Source organism: Acinonyx jubatus, chromosome C1, assembly GCF_027475565.1.
Source record: "Acinonyx jubatus isolate Ajub_Pintada_27869175 chromosome C1, VMU_Ajub_asm_v1.0, whole genome shotgun sequence".
NCBI lineage: Eukaryota > Metazoa > Chordata > Mammalia > Carnivora > Felidae > Acinonyx > Acinonyx jubatus.
Window position 1 is genome coordinate 12,944,047 of NC_069381.1, and position 21,222 is coordinate 12,965,268.

At 54.6% G+C, this 21,222-nt stretch overlaps 1 protein-coding gene across 2 annotated transcripts in view; it reads left to right on the forward strand.

Moving 5' to 3' along the window:
• Positions 1 to 21,222, forward strand: part of IGSF21 (immunoglobin superfamily member 21) — a 229,636-nt gene that overhangs the window by 92,007 nt on the left and 116,407 nt on the right. For both annotated transcript variants that reach the window (XM_027060264.2, XM_053207990.1), the window contains exon 2: positions 8,323 to 8,435. In XM_027060264.2, the coding sequence (XP_026916065.1) occupies positions 8,323 to 8,435 (113 nt within the window). The remainder of the gene's footprint in view (positions 1 to 8,322; positions 8,436 to 21,222) is intronic.

The following is a 21,222-nucleotide window of genomic DNA, read 5'->3' on the forward strand; positions in this document are numbered from 1 at the left end:
GGCGACAATCAACAGGCCCCACTGATAAGATGGCAGCTGGCTTGGAAGGTATCTGACAAGGACTTTAAAGTAGCTATTGTAAAAATGCTGGGACAGGCAATCACAAATGGTCTTGAAACAAGTATTAAAATAGAAAGTCTCAGCAAAGAAATAGAAGATATAAAGGAGAACCAGGCAGAAACTTTAGAACTGAAAAATACAATAACTAAAGTTAAAAAAAAAAAAAAAAAGAAACCTCACAGGACAGACTCAGTAGCAGGAATGAGATGACGGAGGAAAGTCTGTGAACTTGAAATAGATCAATAGAAATCATCCGATCTGAACACCAGGAAGAAAAGATTGAAATATACACACACGTGCACACACAAAATCTCTGCTCTCATGAAGCTTCCAACCTGGTTGGGTAAGGGGGTGGGAGAGGGGAAGATCAGTAGACAAACAAATAAATGTGTATCAGGCAGGAATAAATGTTTAAAAAAGGATAAAGCAGGGTAAGGAGCAAGAGAATGGCAGGGATACGATTTTATATAAGATAGCTGGGAAGGGCCTCTCCAAAGAGCAGAATGGAGGGATTGAGCCACGTGGGTGCCTGGGGAAAGATTGTTTGGGGAGGCGGGACCAGCAAGTGCAAAGGCCCTGAGGTGGGGATATGCTTGGAGTATTGAGGGGCGGGCAGAGGTCATTGTGCGGGGGGTGGAGGAATGAGGAAGAGAGTGAGGGGAGATGAAATCAGAGAGGGCAGAGGTGGGAGCAAGGATCCCAGTTGGGAGGCATTGCAGTAGACCAGCAACAAATTATGGTGACTGGGCCCAGGGGGTGGCAGCGGAGGGGTGAGGGAGTTGGATTCTGGATGCATTTTGTAGAGAATGCAGGCCTTGCCTGAGCCAAGGAAAAGTAGGGGGAAGCATCACTTCCGTTTGGTTCATTTGAGGTGCCTGCAGACATCCAAGGGTGCGTTAGGCGGTAACACAGGACCCTAGGTTCGGAGTTCCTAACCCACCTGCTGCAAGGTGCCCGGTCACCTCTGCTGGCAGGAAGGGACACGGGACACCAGCTCAGCACAGTGCCCCCAGGAGGAGTGGGACACTGTTCAGAATGCACCAGTCACGCTGTCCGCTAACATTGAAGCTGCTACTTCTGGCCGTCCCCCCGCTCAAGTGGACGCACGCTATTTGCTGCTCTGGGGTCCTGCCGGATGGCGGTTCAGCAAGGGCCATTACGCATGGATCCTGCTGCCTCTCCACGGCTCGTGCTGCCTATGCTCTTTGCTGTACCCACTGTGCGGCCTGCTGACTCGGCTGGTCTGCTTTACATCCTCCCGTGACCGATGGGGTGGCCACTCACCGCCCAGGGCTCATTTCTTCTGTTGGACAGTCCTCCTGCCTGACCTCCATGAGAGGCCCCTGGGTACTCTAAGGCGGCACCAGTGCCTGTCCGGGCAAATGTGGCCAGAGAGGCAGGTGCAGAAGGCACCTGAAGCTAGGTGACACAACCTGGCCCAGGCTGTGTCACACAGGGCCACCGGGAAGAGGTGCTGGCACGAGAGCCCTCCTGGACACAGCACCCACTCTATGGAACAGTCCAGGGCATGGGCCAGAATTAATCTGTTCCTTCACCCAACAGAGACTCCTACGGAGGCACTGCTCCAGGCACATAGGTAACACGGCACCTGGTTACAGCCCGTGGCCTCACGTCGTGGTGACCATTCACCAACTACACCGTCACAAGTCCTGTTCCGTGATCTAAGCAGTAGGGGACAAGGGGTGTTTTGGGGACTGTGACAGCCTGGGGCGTCAGGAAAAGATTTCCCGAGGAGGTGACATTTCCATTAATCCTGGAAAGATGGATGGCAATTTCCCAAGCCAAGAGCGAGGGCTCAGGACAGAGGGGACCATCTGTGCTAGGACCCAGCAGTGAGGGACGGGGCTGCTCTTGAGGAAGAACAGAACGCAGAGGGGCCTGGACGGGGATTTTGAACTAGGCGTGTGCCAGATGTCCCCGAGAGGATCTGCAACATTTCCTATGCGCCAATTCGAAGCTCTGAGGTCCCTAAGAAGGCCAGAGGTGTGTTTTCTAGAGAAAGCAGCCTGGCTGCTGGTGGAGGATGCTAGAAGGGCATGAATGGATGCAGGAAGTCCAAGCCAGACCCCGACCTCACGCTACTCCGTTAACCACCAATGTCTGCTGAACCCCTATGGGGTGGAGCACCAGGGACGAGTTAGCCTTTACTCTGCCAGTCCTCGAGTTGGTCAAGGGAGGTATGGTCACCCTCGCTGTTGAACTAGGTAGGGAGAGGTTTAAGCGCTGCACCAGGCCAGCCATGGGCCATGGTGGAATTATAACTCACGTGACCACCTTGTTTTGGTTTCCCAGGGACTTTGTGATTTGGTGCTAAAAGCCCTCGTCCCAGGAAAGTTCTCGATCTGGGCAGACTGAAACATCCACATAGGTCACCCTGATATAACTTCTGTCTCTTTCCACTGCATCAAGGCAGGCCTGCACCCCTTCCAGGGGGCCAGACGCGAGCCGGCCTTCTGGAAGCGTCCCCTCTGAGCTGGGAAAGGGGAGAGGTGGGGCGCTGGGATATCACAAGGCGAGTTACCGGACGCAGGAGCTATTCGTCATCATCTCGTTGGGGAGGGCGCCTGGTGCCTACACACGGCCTGTGATTTTGCTAAACGTATCTTAACAGGAGCAGTATAAATGATGTCAGAGATAGAGGGGGAGAGTGATGGCCGCATTCGGGATAATGAACTGCTTGGTTAAGATGAATCCGGCTCCCCTCCTGATCCTGCTTCTTGATACTGTGCTTGGGGGCTCTCACGCAAAGGGCTGATGGGTGGCAAATTTAACGCCGAGAAAGACAGAGCTCCGTCTTTAGCCGGTGTCGGATTAATTGACAGATTCACTTCTCGGTGAAATGGTGTTGAGTTGTACCAGGAACCAAGGTGGCAAGATTTGGGCTCGGTTAACATCCGACTTGGGGTTGATTGGAGCTGGAAGGCCTCCAAGATCCAGTTCCTCCCTCAGTTTGCAGACGAGGAAACTGAGGTACAGACAGAGGGACAGCCTGCCTGAGGTCGCAGAGCTGGTGGGCAGCACAGTGGAGACCAGAACTCAGGTCTTTTAGGCTCTTTTGACTGTGCTCCCTGCCTCCTGGCTGGTGGATGAGCCCCTCTCCCCTGACCCTGCCTGCTCAGCCTTCCCTTCCCACCAGCCCGATTTGGGCCGTGGCGGCAGGGGCGAGGTGGGGAGGTGGGGAGGAGGGGTCCTGGCAGTAGGGGGCCTTCGCAGATCTCTTCTCTTTGCTTTTCTGTCCTCCGCCTCGGGAGAAGGGTGCCATGTGGGTCTCCTGGCTCCAGATCCCCAGTCATCTCTAAATCCTTTACTCCTTGACCAACTTCCAGATATCAGACCCCGCTCTTCCCACCTCTACCCGGGACCATCTTTCTTCAGCCAGACAGTGGGAAGTGAGAAGGAATGATGGTCCGGGAGGCCAAGAAGCATGGTGTCACCTCACCCTGTCGGGGGGCACCCGCCCTAGGTGGGCTGTGGGTGGTGAACAAAGCCCTAGAACCCTGTGATGATTCCTATCTCCACATTACACGTGGGGAGACTGAGTCCTGTGAGGGCCACATAACTTGCCCAGGTCACTACGGAGCAGTAGGGCAAGAAACTTGAACTGGATAACTGACTTCAACCTTGTTGGAGGCGTGTGGGCAGGAGAAGCAAGGAAAGTGAGGGAGGAACTTTCAGACAAAGAACCGATGTAAGGCATTCGGAAGGCGATGGAATCTTGTGGAACAGCGAGCGGAGAGATGTTAGCCGGATCTAAAGGAGATCTTCTGTGCTTTCCTTTTGCCAAAACCTCCTTGACCATGAACCCTCCTGTGTGTGCCTGTGTCTGGAACGGTGAGTTCTCACCTGTGGTGCAGGTGCTGATCGGCACTGACCCGGTCCTCTCCTGGTACAGGTGTCAGAAAATTGCCTTGTCACCTGGCTCTCCCTCCCTGCCTAGCTAGCGACCCTCCCTCCAGACCTGAGGCTTAGAGCCCACAGTCACCTGAGGGCTCGTCCTGGCCTTGGACAGGAACCATCTGGGAGCCTGCAGCTCGTTATGAGGCTCCGATGGCAAGCCTTGGAGGGAATGGGCCGTCCCCTCCGCCCAGCTTCCCTGATCCCAAACCCAGGCCTCCCCGTTCGCAGTTTCCGTCGCTCCACGTTGGGTTCCCCGTGTGCCCTTCTGGCCCCTGCATTGGCCGTCCCGCCCCATCTGAGAGCCAGGCCTCTGTGAAGACACAGTCAATGGAGTGGCGAATCGGGGCTACCCTCCCCGAAACCCCACGTGACCTCAGCAGGTCACGTGACTCTGCTCCGGGTAGCCCCAGGAGGCAGGGGTAAGAGACTGGCCTCCAAAGGGGGCAGATCTGGGTCCCAGCTTTTTCTGCTTAGGTGGTGGTGTCACTGGACAAGGCCCTACCCGCCCCCCACCCCCACCCCCGCCCCGCCCCCGCCCCACCAACCCGGAACCTCAGTTCCTTCTTTATGACAGAGAAATCCCCCCGGGGCCGTGGCGGGATCGTCCCCACCTGCTCGTAAGAAAGCTCCGAAAGCAGCACTTGTCAGATCTCATTTTAATACTCTACTGATATTAATGGAGCTCGCATTCCAGAAGGAGAGGCAGATGTGCAAACAGACAATTACACTCCAGCGTGACACACGCAGCCAGCGCGGCATCTTATGTTGCACAGGTTGTTGCTAGAGCTGAATGGGGGCCAGAAAGCGCCAGGGGCCCAGGGAGATTGTAGTCCCTGCGCGGTGGCCGGAGCCCCAGTGTGGCTAGGCTCGGTGCTGTCACCCCGCCCCCGCCCTCCGAGCAGGGGGACCTGGGGAATGGGAGCCACAGTCCTTTCCGCTTCCGGTTAGAGACCTGTTCCTGGCGTTTGTTGCAAAGGGCTCTAGCAAGGCCAAGGCCAGGAGGAGGGGAGGCAGGCGTGACTCGGGGGCTGCCGAGAAGGGGAGTGAGTGCCTCCCTAGCCATCTGTCTCACTTGTCTCCCCTCGGCGCCTACCCTGGTTCTAGTCTTGCAAGGTGCTGAATCAAAGATGGGCTCCCGGGGATACAATGTTATGAACAGATTTCCTACCCGGGCCCACCTTGAGTGAGCACCCTGAGCGCTCTCCAGCTTCAGGCCCTTTGCCCACGCGGCGTTCTCCATCCGGAACGCTTTCCCCCTAGAGACCTGCATGGCTCACACTTGCCTTTATTCTGGATCCCATCCGAGAGGCCTCCTGGGGCCACCCTGTCCAGAGGGGCCCCTGCCCTGCTCTCTGTTCCCCGGGGCCGCTTTACCCTGGTTTACCTTGATTCATGGCATTTATCAGCACCGCCCGTATTTCCTTCCCCCCGTTCGCTTCTTTGTAGCCTCCTTTGCTGTAGCCTCAGCTCCTGGAGGGCAGGGCTTGTCTCTTCTCAGCACTGTATCTCTAGGGCCCGGAGCGGTGCCTGGTACTGAACAGATTCCCAATTTCTTTTCTTTTTCACGAATGAAGGCAAGACGCAAGAGAAAGGTCCTGAAGGAGAGAAGGGTGCTCCATTTTGTTTTAACGCAGTGCCGGGAATAGAAATCCTGTTGCCTGAAACATTTATCAGAAGCTCCCTGTTGTCTACACGCCCTGCGAAATGCTGTCTTAAGGTGTCAGAACCCCCCCCCCCGACCCAGGTGCCCCCCTTCGAAATCTCCTCTTCGGGAGTCCCACCCCCCCCACCCCCTTCCCCCCGCTGCTGTGCAGAGGGCTCTTCCCTGCTCTCACCCTGCACGCCCCTGAGCCCTGTTGCCCCGGACACCAGCTATACCTCGCCGTGTGCCTGTCACACGACCCCTGGTTAGCCGAGCTTCACGTGTTCCCCTCCATCCCCACCGATTCACACCTGTAATTCTGCCGGGGCTTGGCACCAAATGGCGACCCTGCAAGCTGGCACCTGTATCCCGCCCTGGCCTGCCTCACACGCACGCACCGTCTGCACTCACCGCAGGCCGGCTGCGAGATTCACCCATCCGAGAACGTGTCCTTCCCACCTCCTTGCAGTGGGAGGGGGGCCCTTCATCTGGCTCGTCATTTCAAAGGTGAGACCCTCCCCCCCCAAGGAGGGCAGCCACGCTGGAAAGGTGAGCCCAGGGGTCGGCCCCGGCCAGGGAGCGATCAGCGGACAGGATCGGGTCCTAGACTCCTGTCTCGGCCCCCTAGCAGCATCTCCTACTCCTCCCCTGTGCTGGCTGGGAAGGGTCTGCCGACCCTTTCCTCTCCTTTCTCATCATCAGAGAGGCTGTGTGGATGGCATGGCGGTCAGAATGGAGCAGACGGTGGGGCTTGAGTCCCAGCTCTGTCGCTTAGAGCTGCGGGATCTCGGTAGGTTACTTTGCCTCTCTGTTTCCCTTCGGAAAGCGGGAGGAGTGCGGGCTCTTCTCTCCTGGGAATTCCACGACAGCCCGTTGAGTGAAGGCGTGTTGTGCACTTAGCCTGGAGCCTGTCTCAGAGTAGGTGCTGTGGAAATGTGACCCGTTATTATTTCCTGCTCGGGATCAGCTTGCCCAGAGTCCTCTCTGTCGTGGGCCTTCCGCCTCCTGAGGGCAGCCTCCTTGTTTGTCGTGGTTTGGGACCCAGCTGGGCTTGGGGACTTCCCCGATTGTCCAGGCCGGGAAGGCTTCCTTCCCCCTCCTTCCACAGCCCCCACTGTCACCCGCCCACTGAGTGCGACCATGTTGCGAAACTGTCCCCAAACTGTGCGCGCCTAGAGGACAGGGCACTGCTAGAACCACCCTGCTTCCTGGATCACGGTCCTGCTCAGAGCAAGTGGGAGCAAACTTTGGGGCTCAATGAATGAGGAAAGGAGGGAGGGGCATTGATCCTTCCAGTTGGTTCCAGTCACTGCTCACAAGGACCACGCAAGCTCCGTGGGGCTTCCTGGGAGCCTGACCTCCAGCCTGAGGTTGAGGCTACCTAGAGGTGAGCCCCCTGCCTTACTCCTCACCCTGGCCATTGGGACCTGACGCCTGGTGCCATGCAGGTCAGTTCTGACTCCAGCTTCCCCATCGATCCTGCGGAGGTCGATTCTTATTTCTTCCCGCCCCCCCACACCCCCCCCCCCGGCCCCCTGGGAGTGTTGTAACCATTAAGCTGCAGCAGGTCAGGTCCCTGGGCTCGATCCGCTCAGGTTGCCTGCACAATTGAAATCCCTGAACCCATCCTGGCTAGTTTTCTCATTAAGACAATTGGACTGGATTGATGCATTAGATCAATGGCCGGATATCAGCCGGCGGGAAGCCAATCAGAGGGGCCAGGGCGATCGGCCTGAGAATGAGGCCCCCTGGCGAGCTGGAATGGGGCTTGGCCCTTGGGGATGGGGCTCTGGGAGGCAGCGGAGAGGGCCAGAGGCCTCCCCAAGCCGGACTTTGGTGTGGAGACAGGAGTGTTCCCCAGGGTGTGGCTACCAGGTTAAGAGTCCTAGCTTCTGGGGCTCCAGGGGCAGCTGGTGGGCGAGACGCATCACCTGGTGCTTGCAGAGGATTGGACTCCTTCCCAAGGTGGTCAGCTCATAACCACCCCTCCCCACCATGGCCTCCAGGGGGTACTAACTCTCCCTTGGATGGCTAAGTGTGTGAGATGGGAGATTTGGCGGGGGGTGGGGGAGGTTTGGGGGTTCAGGAAGCAAACAGAAGTTCCTCAGGGAGCTCTTCCCCTTTCATCAGGAGTGATTTGGTTAGAAGGCTGGGAATGGAGAGATCTGGGCACCTCGGGCACCATGTCCCAATGTGGGTTCCACGGAACCCTGACTGCACAGGGGGCTGAGGACTTCAGGGATGGCTAAGAGACACGTAATCAAATAGGTTTGGAAATGCTGGGTTAGATGCTTCTCGGCGGGCTTGTTTCTTATGAGACTTAACTGGCTAATGCATATCAAGACCCTGCAAAAGGGGGGAAAGAGGTATAGTGGTTGACCGCAGGACCTTTTCTCCGGGCATCTTGTAGAAGTCCATTGAGGCATTACCTCCAGCTGCCGGCAGGTCTTACTTTCAAGGGAAAATTGATCCCAAGAAGTGTTTCAGGACTAGAGGGATCCACAGGCTCTCAGGACGGAGACATCAATGACAAAGAAGAAGAGAGCAATGACCTCCATTCAGGCCGGGCGGGTACCGATCACACAGGCTCCAGTGTGAACAGCACCCCTGCAGACGGGTCAGCTCCCTCCCCCCCTCCCCGGTCAGCCCAGCCCTTCCAATCCTCCCATGCCCTCACCTCCCCTTTCTTCTTTTTCCTGTAGGCTACCTGACTGTCAACATTGAACCTCTCCCACCCGTGGTGGCTGGTGATGCCGTGACCTTGAAGTGTAACTTCAAGACAGATGGTCGCATGCGTGAGATCGTGTGGTACCGGGTAAGTGATCACAGTTGTCCCCACTATACCACTGCCAGGACTGAAGGTAGAGTCCCCAGAGCCCCTCTGGAGACCCTTGCAGGCTTGGCCATGTCCTCAGTCCTAACGCAGCCCCGTGTCGTCCTGTGCCCTCTGCCAGGCTCCCATCCTCTGCCCGAACCCTCCTGCAAGACCACTTTGTTCAGCCTTCTCTTTTGTCCTCAGGAACTATCTCGTTCTGGTCTCCTTTGTGTCCCTAATTTGCCCCTTTGCTCAGGAGACCCCAGCAGTACCAAGTATGAGTTAGTAAGAACACTGCTGTGTAACAACCAAGAAACGTCGGAGGTTGGGATTTCAGGCTGGGGGCTTTGGGTAATCCTCTTGGCAGAGGAACGAGAACAGCAGCATGGCATCCTGCCCTCTTAAAACGAATTACAGAGATGGTCTGCCTTCTAATTCAATTACATATGGGACTATCCTGGTGACTGGCACCTGATCTGGGTCTGAGAAGGGGTGCCGTTAGAGACACAGAGAAGCCCACTGGTCCAGGGCCCAGCTGCTGGCAACAGAAGGACCCGCTCTGGGTGTTGGGCACAAGTGTTGGCCTTTCCAGCCACCGATAGGAACCTTCTCGTGTCTGGACGGGGCATTCCAGCCCGGTGTCCCTTGGGCACCGGGGAGTCAGGGCTGGCCGGGCTCCGGAGAAGGTCCACTGGGAATTGATGTTCCTGCAATGCCACACTCAGGATTGCACAGAGCAAGGTACCGCCATTTTGGGAGCAGGTTAGGCAGAGAACTCCCCTTCCGTGATCTAAAACAGGCTTTGGCAACACTTTTCGGTGAGGTCCAGATAGTAAATATTTTCCTCTCTGGGGACCGTATGGTCTCTGTCACAACTACTCGGCTCTGCTGTGCTAGTGTGAAAACAGCCACAGACAACGTGGCGATGGAAGGGCATGGCGGGGTTCCAATAAATCTTTATGCATGGACACTCAGACTTGAATTTCATGTAATTTTTATATGTCACAAAATACTCTTCTTTTTTATTTTTGTCACCCATTAAGAGAGGTAAAAAGAAAAAGAAAAAAAACATTCTCGGTTCATGGGCTGTACGGAAACAGGCTGTAGGCTGATTGGGTCCACCGGCCGTGGTCCACCAACTCCCGATCTAAAGCCACACTTCTTTAACCTCTGTCTGCAGCATTGCCCTTAGAGCTGATGGAGTGGGGGCTGGACAGAGCTGATGGGGGGGGAGGGGGCAGGTGGCACGGGCAGTTTGATAATCACGCATCTAGAACTGGTTCCTTTGCCCCTTTACACCCCTTTACACAGTGCGGTGCTTGGAAACCCTGTGTTCGAGGATCCCGCTGGGGCACACTCACCATTCAATGCCCTGACCCAGAACTCCGCTCCTCAATCTCCTTCTTGCTCTTGCGCCAGTCTTTGGCGGGACCCTCCTGTCCTTGCTCTTCCTTCTTGCAGTCTTGGTCTTTGATTCCTCACTTGCTGGTCGCTGCTGTCTTGTTGACTCTGCCTTGGGTTCCTTTTAACCAAGATCATTGTTCTCCAAGGTCGGGTTGTAGCCCCTCCCACTTAAAATTGCCCCTAGCCGCCCCCCCCCCCCACTAAGCTCTCCAGGCAGCCTGGGCCCCACAGGTGTGAACCTGATGCTCTCGACACCCCTGGGGGCCCCAGCTTTAGATAAGATTTCCATCCCGGATAGATCAACAGGCCTAGAGAAAGTCAAGGCATATGTTAAATAGTGCCATGAACTGAATCACTAAGAGGCGTATTTACATGATATGGGAGCTGCTTGGCTGACACACACAGCCAGCATCTCATTAGCACCTGGCAGAAGGACTGTGCTAAATTAACTGCAGCTCACTGCTAACGATGGGACTGTCTCTCCCCCAACCATCCGTAGATGGGATCGGAATGAGGGGACGTGAAAGACCCGCCCGGCTGGCAGAGAGAAACTCGGAGACCCAATGGGACCGCTTAGCGGAGGTGAAGGGGGGAGGGAGCTTGCAGACAGGGAAATACCAGTGGACGACACCTCATTGCCTCCCCAGCCCTCGAAGCAACCATCCTCACTCTTGTTTGAAATGGAATTTTTCTGCGTTGGTGGTGAAAGTCTACCTGCAGAGGTGGCAGCCGACGTGGGGACAGCACGAAGGCCAGGGCCAGGTGTAGGAAACCGGGCGCAGGCTTCCACGTGGCTCCGCGCTATGTTCTCTGAAGATGAGGGAGACGCGGGCTTTCCCTTCCGGTCTCTGCACACCCCCACCCCCGCCGACCGTGCTGGGACTCCCCCGTCGCCACCGCCCCCATCTCTCCCCACCCCCCCCCCGCCCCCCAGACTGCGAGCACGTTGATTGCCTTAAGAATCAGTTACATCTCTTACGGTGGTGGGCCCTGTGTGCTGGGCTATGGTAGGCTGCACTAATGAATTTATTTTCCTTCATTTCACATCCTTTGACTCGGTGCCTCTGGAGTGGGGAGGGTGTATGCAGATGTATGCAAATCACATGCAAATTGCCCACTGGAGCCAACTGTTTGGGCCCTTGTGATTCTGTAGCTGGATTGAGGTAACAGGCTCAGCTGACTTGGAACTCTCCTGGGGACCAGGGGAGCCCCGCATGCCCTGTCTGTGATGGTGAGGATGGGGGCAGAGGCCGGTGGCAGGGCAAGGGGGTGGGGTGGGGTGGGTGGGGACAGCTCCAGGGAACTGGCTCCATGCTTCCAGTTCTCTCTGCCTGTTGCCACTCTGGCCTTCCCTCACCGATCGCCTCTTTTCCCAGGGAGCCAGCTGAATGGAGAGAGATAAGAGCTTTACCAAGATGGGGGCTGCAGAAGCCAAGGCTCCTTATGCGGGGTGGGGCTTCTGGAGGACGTGAAAGAAACAGCAATGGGAGCCCCGCTCTCCTTCTCTGGTCAGAATCCATCCCCCTCCAGACAAATCCCTACATCTCTATTCTCCCACCTCCATTTCCCGGCAGCTCCTGCCCCCCACCCCCCACCAAGCAGGGAGCTGCCCAGCGTTGTTTGTTTTCTGTACGTCTGTTTGCTTCCCCAGCTTCCTTTGCCCATCCTCTGTGAATGAGCTTACAGAGCCCGGCTTGGAAGGAAATGAATAGATTACACAGGCCCAGCCAGGGCTGTGTCTCCAATCTCTTTAGAAGGGAAAAGCAGGGCATTGTGATGAGGCCACCACTGCCCGCTCAGCCCAGTGGGCACAAAATGGCCCAAGACTTGTGAAGCCCAGCAGCCTCCCCTCTGGTCCTAAAGACATTATCTTAGCAATGGAATCATCCTGAGCTTTCGGAAATGGAATGAATGGGTTGGATTCTTTGGGTAGATTGGCAGAGCTGATGACGTTGCCTGAAGCAAAAGGGATCACTCCCTTGGGGTTCACAAGACCTCTGGCTGGACATTGGGGAAGATCTTGCCATGTGGATGTCTTAGGCATGGGGTGGGGGCAGGGGATAGGAGGAGGGGGCCAGGGCCTGCAGCCTGGACACTATGCCCCATAATCTTCCCAGTTCATAGCTGGGGGGAAATGCCGAAACTATAGAACAGATTCAAAAAAATATATGTGATCAGATCCCCAGGCTATTCAATATGGCAGCCATGGCTAGTCACATGTGGCTATTCAATCTGAATTCAATTCAATTCAAATCAAATCAAATCAAATTAAAATTTCATTTCCTCATTCAGACTAGCCCTATTTCAAGAGCTCACTAGCCACATGCAGTTGGTGGCTACCATGCTGGACAGAGCAGGTATGGAACATTCCCATCATCACAGGAAGTTCTATTGGATATCCACTATGGCTATTTGCAGTTTTTTCTGAGGCTTCTGGAATTTACTGTGCTTCCCCGGCAAGGGAGAAGCCACTGCTCACGGGGCCAGTTTTCCAGGCAAACTTGCTCTAAAGTGAATTTCAGAAAAATGAATTTTATTTGTTCTGTAACCTGCCATCATTAGATTGTGGAGGGATGGTTGGAGGGTTGGAGGGATGGGAAGAGGGACCATCATTCTCAAAAGACCTCTTTGAAAACAAAGAGAAGGTGTCACGAAGGTCATCAGGCACCTGACTGGGTTTCCTAGCTGTCTATAAAAGCCCTGTCCAACGTTAGGATGCCTCACAGCCCTTCTCCCCATCCCCTCATGCTTTCCCCACTTTTTCATGGCTTCCTCTCCCAGATTTGAGTTTCCCAAGCTCCGTCTCTGCAGCTCATGCTTTTTTTCCCCTAGAAAGATTCAGTGGCTAATAGAGCAGGGGTGCGATTTCATAGTTGGACAGTAGGGGGCTGTCATCTAAAAAGCAAACTACCCTAGTACTAAAGTCAGGACTTGGTTCCAGAAAAAAATGATTGATGATTTCCTCTACTTAATCATTTCTATCCATTTACATCTATAACTGGGGACTCATTTAGTAATGCTGCTAATTCTAATCTGAGTGGCTTATTAGCCAATAATATTTATTGAGTCTTCACTACGTGCCAGGCACTGCATACGTGACCACATTTCATTTTCACGCTGGCATTGTGAGGTCGGGTCTATTGTTGTGCCTGTTCTTCAGACGAGGAATCTGAAGGCCGTCCATGGAGACCACGTCTCCGCTCATGTCACCTTCCCTGACTTCTGCAGAAAGTTCTAGATGCTCCCTCCTCCATGATTCCTCTTTTCGGGTCTACAGCCCAGCTCTTACCTCTCTGTGCCAAAGCACCCATCTGTCCACCGGACTGCGAGCATCTCAAGTGCCAAGGCCACGCCTTATCCCCCCACTGTATCCGTAAATGTTTGTTACGTGCACAAGTGATAGAGCTGTGAATACAAAGGCGTGTGCACGTTTTGATAGACCGTGCCACGTGGCCCACTTCTGTTTCAGGTGGGCGTATGTGTGCGGCCGACGGTATCTGTTGGCAGGGGAGTGTGCGTCATTGTATGCTCAGGGGGCTTTGTGGATGTGGGAAAAAAGGAACATTTCTTATTAAGGAATACTGTCTAAACTCATTTAGTTGGAGGTCAGCTGCCCAGCAGGCAAAGCCAAAGGTCTGTTTATATCATAGAAATCCATTAAACAGCCACAGAGAATCATGGGAGCTTAGCCTTTCACAGGTTTTTATCATCTCTCCTTTGTTTTGTCCCTTTCTGTCACAATCTGTTCCCAAGAGCTGCGCTGGGCCCAGGTTACAAGGCCACAGAAAAGAGAGCCACGGAGCAAGATAGAGAAGGAGATTGGTCAATAGTGATAACGCACTGCTTTCAGGAACCCCGTATCTCACTTCTGTCACCTTGTGGGGAGCGTGTGCCTGGGTGTTTGTTTTGTGGTATGAATGCCTCCTCCATGATGCTACCTGGCTGGGGCGAGCTCCCACCCCGGGGCCTTGCTCGATGCCTCCGGGGTAGGGGTGTGGCTGCTCTGGACCATGAGACTGGGAAGGGTAAGGTAGGAAGATAGAGGGCTGAGGCGTCAGGATACGCGCATATGAGTTCAGGGTATGTGTCTGGGCAGTGACCTAACCGTTCTGCATTCTAGAAACCTCATGTGGAATTGGGCATGCAAACCCCTACGTTGTAGGCTTCAAGGAGATGATGTCTGCAACCAAACAAGCCCAGGGCTTGGCTCTGTTGTGGCACCTGTTCAATCAGTGGTGGCCATTGTCCTCCCATGTCTCTTGGTAGCTTAAGGGATAAGGGATCGAGGAAGGAAAGTCATAAAATGAGGGTGGCAGGTCTTTTCAGAAGATCACCAAGGATCGTCGGATTCCTTGAATTCCATCCTACCACCTACATTCCCCAGGCAGACAGGCGGAGACAAGGTAAAAGGGTACACTCTTTGTTTCTGTGCAGTTATGCTGACAAACTCGCTGGATTTCAGTTCCTGGAAATTGTCATCACATAGCTAAGCCCTTTCAATGGATCTTAGCTCTTCTCTCCCTGAAGCAAAGAGTTATTTCAAAAGGGTATTACTGGCATTGGCTCTCTCCTAGTGTAAGTCCTTGACGACGTTTTGTTGTCCGAAACCAAACTAGAAAGTGACGATCATAAGGGGACGTAACAGTCCAATGATACCAGCAAGGGCAAGAAGGCAGGTGCACTCTTGGTGATGGGTAGAGGAGGACCTAAGTCCTGGAGGAGTGGGCTGGACCACCCCTCGGGCCCCTCTGGCCTGGAGCCAACCTGGCTCTTCCTTGTTCCCGCCCTGGACCCACAAGCTGATCTTACAGCTCCTGAATCTGGACGAGGAAGGGAGTAAGAAAAGCAAGACACGTTCTTCACAGAGCCGGAGCCAAGCTGGTCCGAACTGCCTTGTTTAGGCCCCCCTCCCTCGCCTCTGGCCTTCCAGAGGGACAGGCTGTCTCTGATGAAGAATGCCCCATGCCCTATCTCGTCACCCCTGTTGCATAAGTGGAAGGAGGGCCTGCCAAAGGACAGCTGATTACAGAACAACTCTAATCACCCATAAAGAGGAAGTCAGAACACATTTCCAAGTCTAGCCCCATTGCAATCCTTTTATTCCACCCTCAGGAACAGGTTGAATCTATCCCAGACCCTTTTCCCCCAAAGCTCAGGCTTCTGGGGGTGGAGTGATGGAGAAACCGTAAGCTCCCCCTAGAGGTAAGAGTGTGAATTGCAGTTATTGCGGCCCCTAATCCCAGGTCTTCAATGATGGCTTGGCTCTAAAAGGGGCAGGGGTTGCCCACTCTAGCATCTTGTAATGCCCTTGGCCCAGCCAGGGACCATGTCCTGGTGCATGGTAAACTCAAAGGAGCTAGCTGCCCCATTCAGTCATTCGACACTAATTCAGCATGTAGTCTTACATGTAGGCTTACATTAAGCAGGATGGTCTTAGGCACTGGGCGTGCATCAGGGAACAGGGCAGCAAGATCCCGAACGCCTGTGGTTTAGCTTAGAGGCAGGGGGAGGTAAAAAGATAAAGGAACAGGAAAAACGGCAGGTAATGATAAGGGCAGTGCATATAATGAAAATAATCTGGCGGGGTAGAATGGGATTGGGTGGTCAGGAAAAGGTTCATTTAAGCTGAGACCTCCAAGGCAACAAGGAACCCGCCTTGCTAAGGGATGGAGGTGGAACATTCCAGGCAGAGAGAAGAGAACATGCGTTGGTGACAAGCTTCGCGTGTTCAAGGGACAGAAAGCGAGTCCACCGAGGGGCTGGAATGCAGCCGGTTGTGGGGAGTTAAGAGATAAGGTGTGACAGATAGACGGGCAGGACCACTGACGCCAGGCCATGTGCCCCAGGGCGCTGGGGTCTGGAGTTAATTCCAAGGGCAGCTTTGGAGGGTTTGGAGCAGGAAAGTAACGGGACCTGATTCACTTTATTGAAAGGTCACTTCTGGGTGGAGGATGGGTTGTAGGGGAGCAAGACTGGAATCAGAGGGGCCACGCGGAGGTTGTTACAGAGGTGACAGCAGTGGAGACGGTGGGAAGGAATGGAGTTCTTCCATAAACTGCAGGTGGAATCTAGTGGGCTTGCTAACGTGTTGACGGGAGGGAGGCAAGGAGCATTTGGGGTGACTCCCGGCTTTCAGGCTCCAGCAGCTGGGGCGGGGGGAGTGGTGCTATTTCCTGAGGCCAGAAGGACGGGAGGGGAGGAGAAGGCTGGAAGGGATTCTCTGTCACTTGTGTTAAGTTACAAGTGCCCCTAACGTGGGGCTGGAGTTGTTCAAGCAGCCGCTGGGGCCACAAGTCTGGGGTTCTGGACTGAGGTCAGGACTGGAGATTTATACTTGGGGGGGTGGCGTCAGATACGAACGGTGGGCCTGGGTGAGATGACAGGCAGAAGGGGGGGGGGATGGGCAAGAGAAGAGCACACAGTGCTGGGTCCTGGGGAGCTCAAAATTTAGAGAAAAGGAGACTAGGGAAGAGGCTGGAAGGAGCAGCCGGCAAGATGTGAAGAAAGCCAGGCGAGTGGATGTCCCAGATCCCAAGGGAGAAGAGCCAGCTGTGTCCCATGCTGCAGCAAGATGACTTAGGACAAGAACAGAGAAATGACCATGGATTTGCAACATGGAGCCCACTGGGAGCCTGTAAAAGAGCAGTCTCCTTGGAGTTAGTGGGGCAGAAGCCTGCCGGGAGTGGGCTGAAGGAAGCACTGAGGCTAGCCGTGGCACGCCTCGAGGTTTCAACCATTCGGGGATTTGACCTTGACCTTCTGGACAAACCTTTGCAGTAACATAAAGACAATTGCTTCTATCTGGTCCCTCTCTGTCTGTATGTCTTTCATAAGTTACCAGCTACATTATCTATTCCAAACTTGCCGAGCCTTGCAATCCAGACTTGCTCTCCTCCCAGAATGTTTGGGGGATCCTGGAGGAACTCGGCGGTGCGTTTGGCGTTTGGGGGGAGAGATCCCGGCTCTACCAACTGATTAACTCAGTGGCCTTGGGGTGAAAGCCGTTCACAAAACCTCCCTGAGGCTCTGCTCCGTGCTGGGCACGATACTCAGGGCTGGAGAGAGAAAGGGTGAGGTGGACCCGCTTCCCCCGAGGGGAGAGCTTCGGGTCCAGCTTCATTAAGTTGTAAAGATCTGTTTCCTCCTCTGGCCAATAGGCTTGCTCGCCTCCCCCCCCCCCCCCCCAGCATCTCACAGGGATTTGTGTGAAACAAAGGAGATGTCTTGCAGACAAGCCAGTTTCCTTCACCCACGGAGCAGGGAAATAGGGCTGCACTTAGCTTACTAAATCCTCTCTTTCCGCCTGGCCAAGCCTTACTCATTCTTTCCTCTGTGAGGCCTCTGACCTCGCCTACCAGGATAGAATTAAGAGATCCTCCTGCAAAGTTCCATAGCATTTTGTACGCACTTCCATTAGAGAGGTATCACTTGGTATTTTAGTTATTCATCCGGCCATTGCGTCTGTTGCTGAGTTTTATTTATCTGCTTCTCCAGTAGGCGCTGTGGTGCTGGCCGATTCCGGGCCAGCGTCCTTATGTGGGATCTTTGGATCCCTATGGAGGAGGTAGATGAGCTTCTGGGGCTTCTACTTGAAACCCCAGAAAGTATGCCTAAAATGTGATGTGCGTTTTGGGGGGGGGGGGGAGGAAAGGGGTTGAATATTCTCAAAGGGGTCTGTGCCATCCCCCTGTGACCACAGTAGCAGGTGTCTAGGTGCTCGTGAGTGTAAATGAGCAGGGCGTCAGCATCTCCACCCTTGGGTCATCAGGGCCGCCACTCAGGGTGGATGTAGGAGACCAAGGGGCTCCAAGGGTGCGTCAAAGAGCCCGTGATCCACGAGCTTTCCGGGGACCTGGCGGGAAGAGGGAGCTGTCCGTAGTCAAGCTTACATGGGAAGGGCGTCGGGCGGGTGGGCTCAGCCCAGACGCCACAGGACAGTCAGCCTGGACGTGTGCACAGATGTCCTCGGGTGGGAGAAGGAGGTGAGGATGCAAGAAAGGAAAGGCTGGCCTTGGCAATAGATCGCTGTTCTCCCTGGCACAAGGGAAGGTGTTTTGACCAGAGAAATCCATCCTCTTTGGGGGATTAAGACCAGGTTTCTGATACTGGCAACGAGACCCAGTTCTCTGCCCGGAGACTTTCATACAAGACTGATAAGGGCGTTTGGCTCCCACAGTGTCGAGAGGGACCCCCAAATGACAAGACATTCTACTGGGCCACACTTGGACCCCTCCCCCCCACAGGAATAAACTCTCGCATTGGATGGACATGGAAGATACAGTAGACTGGCAGGTCCAAGGTGAACATTTTGATGACTTAGCTCGGTCTGGGGAGTTTGCCCCTGCTTACCAAGTGCACAGAAGAGAAAAGAGGGGGATTCCGGGACCAAACATCCTGCTGTGTGACCTTGAAAAAACCAGTTTCCCTCTCTGAGCCTCAGGATCTTCATCAGTAAAATAAAAGGGTCGAAGTGAGATGTGGAGAGAATGTGTTACCCCTTCCCCGCCTTGCAACCAGCCTCTCTCCTTCCCCCAGGGGACCCTAGGCTGGGGGAAGAGGCTGGCATTTCTTGCTTGGGGTGCTCTCAAGGTGAGGCTGGGACACTCTTCCTCAGAGGTGGAGAGGCCCCGACCTGCTGTCGGGCCTGTGAGCCTGTGGACGCTGGGTGCTATATTGGGCCCAGAGTGTGATTTCCAGCAGGCTTGGCGTGACTTAGCCCTGCTGGGTTTAAGTGACAAGGGGCTGACTTAACTTGTCACAGAAGGATTAAAGGTAAACTTGTGCTCCCGCCCGCCGTTGAAAGAAAGTAATGTGACTGAAATGAGGGATGTTTCTGAGAACACCAGCCCGGGGTCCTCCTCCCCTTCAAGTCCTTCCTTCTCCTCCTCGGCCCATCTCCTAGTTGGACGTGTCAGGCTCGTGTGAAGGGCCACTGTGCCCTCTTACCAGGGGACTCAGAGACACCCGTGGGCAATCAGACAGTCTCTCTGTTGCAGACAGGCACAGCCTGGCACTTTTCTAGAATACACAGCCCATCACCGATCATACGATCATACATGACTGCACTCCTACCTCTGACCCCGCCCTTTACGAGAGCATGCCATCATCACCTTAAGGATCACGTTCAAGGTCACTGGCCCAGCCTACTAGGTCCTTCGTGATTCAAGCTGTGTTAGCTGATTTCTACAGCATTGCTTCCTACCGAGTTCCCATCGCTCCCATCCTAAGGCCCAGCGCTCCCATCTTAAGGCCCATTTGCAGTTTCTGGAATGTGCGGACGCTCTCTCCCACCGCCGTGCCCATGCACGTGCTGCATTGCCCTCTGCCTGCGCCATCTGGCAAACTCCACTTGCCTTTGAAGGTCAGCTACAAGGTCATTCCCAGCAACCTCCCTCCCCCCAGTCCGTTTTCCCCTTCCAGCTGCTTCCCCATTCAGTCACCGTGACCCGGCTGAGTTAGAGTCTCGTGATGCTCTCTACATGCCGAGAAGCTTCCCTCGTGACTTAACGCGCTGGACTCATGTGTTCATTGATGGGGCAGATATTTCTTGGACACCTTATGCCAAGCACTGGGAATAGAGCGCCGAGTAAGAACAACATAGCCTTGTCTGTATGACGCTTGCAGCTAAGCAGGGCAATGGCTAGTACATGAAAGGTCATCAAATAAATGCTTGGACACTGTGGTAACTGCCCCCCAAAACGACTGGCATCTGCTAGCTGAGAGTTCTCAATGGGGTGATTAATTATAATAATGGAATGTCTTTCTCCCAGAATGGGACCCCTAGTTGGTAAGGATCCAGTGTCCTTTGTCTTTGTGTCTGAGCACATAACCTAGACAATGAATAAATGAGTGAGTGAGTGAATGAATGAATGAATGAATGAATGAAGGAAGGAAGGAAGGAACAGTTTATGTGGCTCTGAGGGACGAAAAGTAAACTCTTAGTGGATGAGCTAACAGATTTTCTCACAATTAAGAGCTTATCAATTTTGGATGGGGTGTCTTGGGGACTGGAGCGTCCCCCAGGCCTGGAAGCGTCTAAGCAAATGTTAGAATGGTCACCGGTCAGAAATGCAATACAAAGGATTTCTGGGCTTCCTGTGGCCCAGGTGAGCACAGAGCAGGGTGATGCCGTTCACTCCAGCTCTGGAATATTCTATGCTGTGTCAAGTCCAGCTGCCCAGCAGTGACATCATGAGGAGGTAGAGATGGAGCATCTGCATCAAGTGTGGGACGCCAGCTTTCCAGAAAGTTCTAGATTCCCCAGGAGAGCCGTGGATTGTGGGTGTTCTGAGAATCACACTGGTGTGGGTGCCCCACCCTTAAGTGAACCTTCAAAGGGGACGAAACGGCAGACCCCTAGGAGCCAAGAAGAGGCGAGAACCTGAAGGAAATTGGTAAGATCGGATCCAGAAGGCCACTGTGCAGCCAAAGGCCTTAGAAGACACGCCTGTGTCCGTGTTCCCCTGCTTGAAACACATCAAGGAAGCATCCCTGTTGTTCTCAGGATGGAAACCAGAATCCCTGCTGTCACCGTAAGCTGTGGCCCCTGCGTCCTCTGCAGGCTCACCTTCCTGTGCTCCCGTGAATGAAGCATCTTCGGGCATTCAGAGACTCAGGGAGCCTTGGGGGAGGGCAGGACGGACCCTGCAGCCCGGACACCATCATTCCCATTTCGGAGCTGGGGTCCTGACGCTAGGCTGCGTAGCAGTTGTGCGACCGAAGAACGGCCGGTCACGCTCCGAACCCGGCCATCTGACTCCAAGAGCAATGCCTTCTGGAAGGCTCCACAGAAGGCAGAAATGCCATACTGCTGTGTGGGAGGGACTTCCCCAGAGTGACAGGTGACCCGAGGGCTGGACCCTTGGAAGGGCTGAACCCCTGTGGCCTGGGGAGCCTGTCTCTCCCCCTTAATCACCATTGACGCCATCCAGGGCAAGGCGTGTGAGGGCCGTTCAGAGTCACCTCACTGAATGCCCATAGAAACCACTGGATGCGGGTACTATTGTCCACTTTAGCGCTGAGGACACTGAGGCTCAGGGACGTTAAGTAACTGGCCCCCGGCCTCCCAGACGGTAAGGTGGAGCGGGTTCGTATACCAGCTTGTCTGACTTCCCCTACTGCCCGACCCTCTCAGCGCCAGGGCTGGTCCACAGGACTGACGGGGGCCATGTGGATCCCCTTTGGGGAAGCTCGGAACTTGCAGAATGGGCTCCAACCTCGTCGAAGAGCAGTGAGAGTTGCCGTGCACCCCAGTTTGCCTGGAACAGTCCAGGCTGTGCTTGCTATCTGAGGGCGATGGTTAAGAGCATCCCTCTTCCAGTCTCAAAAGTATCCTGGTTTGGGTGATGAGTCGCACAGTTGCCTATATGGCATGCGGGAAGTG